At 37.9% G+C, this 8805-nt stretch overlaps 1 protein-coding gene across 4 annotated transcripts in view; it reads left to right on the top strand.

The window, feature by feature from the left end:
* Positions 1-1242: 1242 nt before the first annotated feature.
* LOC108971283 (E3 ubiquitin-protein ligase CHIP) overlaps positions 1243-8805 on the top strand; it is a 30293-nt gene continuing 22730 nt past the window's right edge. For 2 of the 4 annotated variants that reach the window (XM_018937242.1, XM_018937238.1), the window contains exons 1-3: positions 1243-1351; positions 1442-1602; positions 1650-1848. In XM_018937242.1, the coding sequence (XP_018792787.1) occupies positions 1483-1602; positions 1650-1848 (319 nt within the window). In that variant the 5' untranslated portion in view covers positions 1243-1351; positions 1442-1482. Of the gene's footprint in view, positions 1352-1400; positions 1603-1649; positions 1849-8805 lie in introns of all 4 variants that reach the window. The other 2 variants (XM_018937241.1, XM_018937240.1) reach the window with 2 other exon arrangements.

Genomic DNA, 8805 nt, shown 5'->3' with positions numbered 1-8805 from the left:
AAGGAAAAATACTGCAATCTCTGCTAGTTGCAAGGTTTTCCAAGAATATGAGTATATCAAGCGACAGCTGTATTTGTATGTGGAATGTAAGTTTTCAAGTAGTTTTTAGCGAAAGCAGTGTTTTCGTTTGACAGGTTTTACATGGACGAAATCGTGTGAAAACCAGTTTTTCCCACGAAAACATGTTTTCATTGTCGGTCGGAACATAGTATAATATTTATGTGATTGTAATATAACATTTTTATATACATATTACAATTTTATACTTTCCTTCTCCTTCTCCATATTTTTATATTTAAAATTTGAGTTTTGGATATAAAGTGGTTACATTTATTGGTTATCATGCAATCATATTGAAACAAAATTTGAATATTCGTACTGTACTTGTATACTTTACACTTTATTACCTAATATTAGTATATAATATTACTTTTACATATGTATATAAAATATTATTATATAATATTACTTATTTGCTTAACAAATTTAAAAAAGAAAATATCCATATGCATGAATAGATGGATTTTTGCGAAAACAAGGAGTTTCAGCGAATTGCCTAATCATCGCATGGCAGCGCTCCATTGCATCGTAATTTTTGGTAAACAAATGAGGTTCAAACGAGTGTAAAATGTAATTTTTAAAAACCTAAAAAATCTGTTAAAAGTGTAAAATGTGGATTTATTTAAAAGTTTATAATGTAATTTAATTAATTTGTATAGTAAAGTTTAGTTAAAGTTAAAGTGTGTTTAATGTGGTGAAACAGATTCTTGAAATGTTCGAATATTGCTAATTTTTGAACTTTAAGGTCAAATATCTCGCAAAGCGTTTTCGGTACCTATATCTCTAATATTTTTTAATCAGGAGGACTTGTTCTTTCCAACGGTACTTTCAAATCGCGGCGCCAAAGAAATCGGAATTGTGCTCTGCAGCGCGTCTGAGTTGCTCTTTAACACTTTGAAAACCTAAGAATAAATTAAATTATTAAATATGCACCAACTTTAATAAATTACTTACTTTTCTTGGTTGCACATTTCTTTATTTTGTCTTGTGTGCTTTTGTAAACCAGCTGGTCCATAGTAAAATGCTTTTCAAATCAGGAGGAGATTGTTTAGGATTTTTTTCTTGTGAGGTTTGAGCTAGAATAAACTCACAAAATAAACCTCACAAAACAGTTGAGGGGTTTTCTCAGAATAGGGCTGTAAATTCACARTTAGTTAGCAATAGTTATTGGAAGGGGAGACGCTGCGTTACATGTATCGATAAATATCAGATTCAAAAGCGGTTAAACAAGCAACCAACAGCTGGTTCCTCTATTTACTTAGGAACTTTGCTTATTGGTTATTGGGTTTTGGTAAGAATTTAGAAAAAATTAATTCATATTTTATTCAATTGCCTTGCAGTAGGTGTCACTTGTAATTAAATTATTTTAAAAATCTTAAAGGAGCCTTTTTTAGTATTTACTTTCGAGTAAGTGTTGCCAAAATGAGCAAATTAGCTTATACAACTGCGAATCTTTCTGATGTGCAGTTGAAGGAACAAGGAAATCAGTTGTTTGTGTTAAGAAAATATGATGATGCTGCAAGCTGCTACACCAAAGCGATTGTAAGTTTACTTATATTTGCGATCATATAATATATAACATTTTTTAGATGAAAAATCCAAATAATGCAACGTATTTTACGAATCGGGCCTTATGTTACCTAAAACTGAAAAGATGGGAATTATCTTGCCACGATTGTCGTCGGGCGTTAGATCTGGATTCTAATTTTCTTAAAGCTCACTTTTTCTTAGGGCAATGCTTAATAGAAATGGAACTGTATGACGAGGCCATAAAACACTTACAAAGAGGTATGTATTTAAATGAAACAAATTGAAAAAACGCTACAATTTGAAATACGTGTTTATTTGATTTTTTAATTTAGAAAAGCATCCTCCGATTTCAGGGTTAAAAATGGTATTTATTGTTAAAGAAAGTTTTCCAGATCAAGCAAATATATATATAGTTGTACCTGGCTTACGGTTTATGTGATATTTGCATTTAAAGTTCCAAAATTCTATCATCCCTCGGCTTCGCACAGGTATTAAACAATCATTTCAAAAGTTATAATGGGGAATCTTTAGTTTACCATTCCACGATTTCAGGGTTAAAAGTGGCATGTATAGAGAAGATGCTCCAGTTTAAGAATATATACACATGTATCTTATAGTCGCCGGGTGTTATCATTTTTTTTCGCGTAGAGTATGTGAACTTACACATTTGGCAATGTATCTTCACAAAAGTTAGCACAGTTTATTTTCTAAGATAATAATGAAATATACGAACAAATTGTTCAGATCGGCTTACTATAGCATACAATTGCTATATAAACTGAACGATCGGAATCTAGTGCATTTTATATTCTCGAAATTTGGAATAGATTATATTCTAACGTAACAAATTGATAGATCAGGAATGCACCGCGACCTTAGGTCTATTGTGCCCTCTCCTAAATCACATAGACTCACTTAGCCCCAGCGCATCGATGAAATCCAATAAACTACCGGGTGCTAGTGAGGCGAAGCGATCCCTATCCGGAAACATGGGTCTTATCCTGCGTCTACAGACTGCTGTGCAGTCGATCAGCAGGTGTTCCGGTGTTTCAGGCCCCTTGACGCAGAATCGGCAGGTTGGGCAAAAGGATAGGCCCATGTTATATAAATGCCTAATAAGCTTGCAGTTTCCAGTATGCAATGTGACCAGTAGCCTGAGTTTGTTCCTGGGGAGGTTGATTACAATTTTGAAACTGCTCAAGTTGTATCCATCCGATATTTCCGAGACGTCGGTGTACCACCTCAACGTACTATTCGGCTTTGCTACCTTGGGTGACCTTAAACTTCTTCGTGAAGTTAACTGTTTTGGTAGTGCTGTCCTTCGGGAGGAGGACTAATGGTATATTGCTACTTACCTCTTCCATCCTCTGGGACGAGATTACCTTGTCCTTGTCACACCCCTCTGTCGTTATTTGATAAAGTGTGTGCTTGGCTAACTGACCGATAACCAAATGAAGCGGAGACAGTTCAAGCAGAACCTCCAGTGCTGCCGTTGGACAATGCGCATTGCTCCCGTCATACAGACACAGCTACGCTGTCCTGTATGTATGTCCTGTCCCAAGTCACCGCCTCGTACGTGGTTATTGGTTGCACTATCATAGTGTACAACCACCCAACGATCCTTGGCTTACAGCCCCAGGACTTTCCCGCCAACCGATTGCACACCATTAAAGCTTTTGTTGCTTGACCGAGGTCAGGTTTACATGCTGCTTCCACCGCAAAGTATAATCCAGCATGAGACAGAGGTATTTGACCTTGTTGCACATCTCCATCTCTCTACCCCTGAGATTCCTGAGACCGTGTAGGGACCTGCGTCTCGTAAACGGGACTAGGGCGTCTTGAGGAGGTTGGTATTCAATTCAATTCCTCATATTTACCTTTGGCTATAATTACAATCGTCCAGCAATTTTTAAAAATGTCGTTTCGAGAAAAAACGCGTCTATAGTTTCACTTATATGTATATGTTTGCACCTCCGAGCGGTCGCTCTTTAGAACGCTGCCATCCAGAAACTATTCAAGATACGATCTTCCCGATTTCACAGGATATTTATAGAAATATAAGCTATCGAAAAACCAATTGAAAAAATATTTTTTTGTTTTGAAATGTCACACTTTTCTAGCCACTAAGGTAATAATATAATCTCCGAAAAAATGTTCAGATCGAATTACTAGAGTATATAGCTTCTATACAAACTGAACAAATAGTATTTAAAATAAATGCATCCGAAGTTAAAGTTTTTTATTGTTTTATTCTTTTTTTCGTTTGCTAAATATGTAATTATGGCAACACTTACTACGTTGTCAACACGGAACACTTTGATTATTGTGCATATAATGAAATTTGTGTAAAAAAATAAAATTATAGTTTTAAGCAAATATCTATGTATGTAATTACTGAAAAATAAATAAGTAGTAAAGTGTAAGTGTATAAATAGCATAATATATAATAAAAGAAAGAGTTACTATAAATCGAGTAATTGCAGAATAAAATTTGCCTAATTTTCAACTTTAAATGTAAATATCTTAAAAATTATAAGGGGGCTATAATTTCATATATTCTTAATAGTAAATCCGCATCTGCTCTATCCAACCATATCACTTTTACCCTAAAATCGTGGGATGGAATTCTAAAGCCGGTCCATTATCATTTGTAAACACAAACTTTCTCGTTTGCGCGAACATGAAAGTTTATTATTTTGTATTAATATTATATTATTGTTGTACGAGTCAGAGTGGAACCTAAGTTGCCTAAGCTCCTGGGGAGGTCCTCTGTTGGCCACTCGGGTTGAGTGGCGGCACTAGCCGTAGAGGCTAGTGTCACAGTATTGCGTAGGCAACATGGGGTCACGTAACTCATGAAACCCTCCCTGTGAGTCTTAAGGCATGAGAAGATCTTAAGATTGCTCCATCCTTTGCATGTATTACACCTAACCGAGGTGGAGCTTGGATGGAGCGTTTTTGTGCAAACGCAGCAGAAAAATTCCTCCGGGCCCGGGTTGAACTCAATGCCAGCACGAGTCAGGAAGATACGGAGCAACCCTGCTCAAATGACGACAAACAAAAACTAACACTTACCGATCAAAACGGGGTTAGATCGCCGAAAAAATCGCCCTTGATCGGATAAAATCGGAGTCAATTCCGGTGCGTAGAACCGGCTGTCGTGGGAATTGACTTGGGATCATCGGAATTCTCGGTATTTGAGCCATTTGAATAGCTGCTGGGTTGGTGATTATGATTGGTATAATTAAATTGCCCTTCATTTCCTTAATAAGCAGCCTCCTCCCGCTGCACTTGCTTGGAGGGCTTAAATTCCTCAAAAGCATAACTGGAATTCCAATTATTAAAACCAGTGCATATGGTGGAAGTCCATTAGCGTTTGATGAATTTAAAAGCACCTGTTGATAATGGATTGCATCTTCGATATTAGTCACGGTGTCTAACAATTTGTATTCTTTATTTGGACTTCTTGAATAATTAGATCGTTTATTTCGTTGACACTATTATTCCTGTGTGGTACTATTGCCTAGAACACAACCAATGAAATTCATTTTCGTGCAAATTCTTGATGTCATCTATTAAAAATTTTAAACTATAGACTATTTGGATTAGAGACTCATCAGAAAAAATGTTACGATTAGTGCTTCAATTTGGAGGGGGAAAAATTTCTTCCCCAAGTTTAAGCAGTTGCTGTGTAAAATCACCATCAGTGATTCCATGAGGATAAGCTTTCATATTTGTCCGTAATTTTATATTTTCAATCGAAGTTCATGAGGGCGACGATATTAAGCATGCTTTGACGATATTATATTTGCTCGCGTACTTCTGTTAATAACAGGAAGAGTCTGTCGGAAATCTCCAGCAAATACAAAAGTTATATTGTTATCAATTATATAATATTTATTCAACAACTAAAGAGTTGCAGTCTGTCAAATAATCATTGTTACCTTATCGACATGTTTTGTAAATGCACTAAAAGAAAAAAATATAATAGATTATACCCACAAAATGGATTTACGCATTCTTTTTTAAATTTTTTAATTGTTGAACAACGATTCTGATTCCTGTATTTTCGTTATAATCTTTCTTTCTATTTTATTTTTGTTGGTTTGTAAAAACACAGATTACGCTGGTAAACAAAAATTCACTTTTTTTTGCGACATGAACAGAACAAAGTGTTTATTATGTAAAAATTGCCACAAATGCAGAAATTAGTAACATATTTCTTCTATCACCTATAGCTCCTTGCCATAAGGATTTTTCTTTAAAAACAAAACAACGATAGATATATTATTTTTATGTTATTTTATTAATCAAACAGTACCCTAAAATACTACTGTCGATGATTTTCGGCGATATTTTGTTTTTGGAGTATCCCTTATATTAACAATGTCTAGCAGTAATCTACAAGCAAACTGCCACTCCACTTGGTGCCGTTTCTCCATACAGCAATGTCTTGGTGGAACCTTTCCCCATGTTCAAGATTTTTGTAATTGTCAGCTTTCACATTTCCAAGAAAATTTTTAACAACGCTTTTAAAGACTCCTGGACACTCCGTATTTTAGTTTCGTTGAACATTTCCTCAAATATTTTATCTTTCATTAGTTCTTTCATATTTTATCTCTCATTAGTTTTTGTATCAGATACAAGAACCCATGAAAGAGGGTTTATTGCCTTAACAAAGATCTTCATTAAACCCAATTTAAAATGTAAAGGTGTTAGTAATACATTTTTGGGATCAAGTAGAGGGATCAAGTAGAGGGATCAAGTAGAGGTGACGTACTGGCCACTTCTTCTGTACATAATGACAGTCTCTCGCACGGCTGTTCCATTCGTATATCCCAGTTGCATTCCAAGAAAAAGGGCTATTACTTTAAGGGCTCCAAATATTGCCCAACCATACTCATTATTATGGATGTGCTCTAAAAGAAACCTCATATTCTCATATGAATACTTCATACCGCATGCGCGAAGATATTTGTTATCGTTATGCACCAATACCACCTTTAAACTAATCCAATCATATGGATCATGTTTCTGTCCTATTGCGTTAAACAAAAGGTTAACTTCTTGACAGTATATTAGATCCCTTCTTGAAGAAAACAATTTGTGAATTCTTTCTGCCTTTTTCTGTAAAAAGTAATATTTACATCACTTAGAGAAGGTTCAATCTGGATGCTAAAAGTTCGGACTGCGATTTTGAAAGGTTTTGATCTCGAACTAAGTCATTAAGTTCACCCTGTAAAATTAGATGCGGTACTATTGAACGTCCTGGTAAATCAAATCAAGGATCGGTTGTCATTTCCTTTGCGGTTTATGTAACATCGGATGAAGAGAGAATATGCTAGTTCTTCATCGAGACTCAGAAGATTCTGCTGCTTTTGGAATAGGAAGTTGTTCACTATATTTGACAGGTCTTAAAGCTGATGGTAAATTACAGTACTTCTTCTTGATTGGCGTAGTCACCGCTTACGCGATTATAGCCGAGTTAACAACCGCGCGCCAGTCGTTTCTTCTTTTCGCTACGTGGCGGCAATTAGATATTCCAAGTGAAGCCAGGTCCTTCTCCACTTGGTCCTTCCAACGGAGTGGAGGTCTTCCTCTTCCTCTGCTTCCCCCGGCGGGTACTACGTCAAATACTTTCAGAGCTGTAGTGTTTTCGTCCATCCGGACAATGTCGTCGTATATCTCGTACAGCTCATCGTTCCATCGAGTGCGATATTCACCGTGGCCAACGCGCAAAGAACTTTCTTTCTTTCGCAGACCTTTTCTCTCGAAAACTCGCAACGCCGACTCATCCGTTGTTCACATCGTCCAAGCCATATAGCAGGACGGGAATTATGAGTGACTTATAGAGTTTGGTTTTTGTTTGTCGAGAGAGGACTTTGCTTCTCAATTGACTGCTCAGTCCGAAGTAGCACCTGTTGGCAAGAGTTATCCTACGTTGGATTTCCAGGCTGACATTGTTGGTGGTGTTTACTCTGGTTCCAAATTAGACGAAATTATCTACAAGTTCAAAGCTTTGACTGTCAACAGTAACGTCAGTGCCAAGTCACGAGTGCGACGACTGTTTGTTTGATGACAGGATATATTTCGTCTTGCCCTCGTTCAGTGCCGGACCCTTGTCCAGTCTGGAGAAAGCAGAACTAACGGCGCGGGTGTTGAGGCCGATGATATCAATATCATCGGCATACGCCAGCAGCTGTACACTCTTATAGAAGATGGTACTTTCTCCATTTAGTTCTGAAGCTCGAATTATTTTCTCCAGAAGCAGGTTGAAGAAGTCACACGATAGGGAATCGCCTTGTCTGAAACCTCGTTTGGTATCGAACGGCTCGGAGAGGTCCTTCCCGATTCTGAAGGAGCTTTTGGTGTTGCTCAACGTCAGTTTACACAGCCGTATTAGTTTTGCGGGATACCAAATTTAGACATCGCGTCATAAAGGCAGCTCCTTTTCGTGCTGTCGAAAGCAGCTTTGAAATCGACGAAGAGGTGGTGTGTGTCGATTCTCCTTTCACGGGTCTTTTCCAAGATTTGGCGCATGGTGAATACCTGGTCGGTTGTCGATTTGCCAGGTCTAAAGCAGACCTGATAGCCACACTGATAAGGTCGAATCAGTTTGTTGACGGTGGGCTTTAATCTTTCACACAATACGCTCGATAGAACCTTATATGCAATGTTGAGGAGGCTTATTCCACGGTAGTTGGCTCCTTTTTTGTGGGTTGGGCATAGCACACTACCAATCGATCAGCCTCAACCCATTTGGGGATGTTTCCTCGTGGAGGCTGAATTTACCCACCGTAGTACCAAAGATATCTTCTTTGTTCACCCTGGCGTTAAAGTCGCCAAGCACGATTTTGACATCGTGGCAGGGGCAGCTCTCATAAGTGCTTTCCAAGCACTCATAAAAGGCATCTTTGGTCACATCGTCCTTCTCTTCCATCGGGCCGTGGGCGCAAATCAGCGATATGTTGAAGAACCTCGCTTTAATGCGGGTTGTGGCTAGACGTTCATTCACCGGAGGGAATGATAGTACTCGGCGACGGAGTTTCTCTTCCACCACGAATCCCACACCAAACTTACTCTCCTTTATATGGCCACTGTAGTAAATGCCACAAGAACCTACTCGCCTCTGTCCTTGTCCCGTCCATCGCATTTCTTGGACGGCGGTGATGTCAGCCTTTATTTTTACGAGGACATCAACCAGCTGGGCAGCGG

This window comes from Bactrocera latifrons, unplaced genomic scaffold (assembly GCF_001853355.1).
Source record: "Bactrocera latifrons isolate USDA-ARS-PBARC rearing strain unplaced genomic scaffold, ASM185335v1 scaffold_336, whole genome shotgun sequence".
NCBI classification, from domain to species: domain Eukaryota; kingdom Metazoa; phylum Arthropoda; class Insecta; order Diptera; family Tephritidae; genus Bactrocera; species Bactrocera latifrons.
Note: the sequence above shows the minus strand (reverse complement) of the source record. Positions and strands in the feature narration are given on the sequence as shown.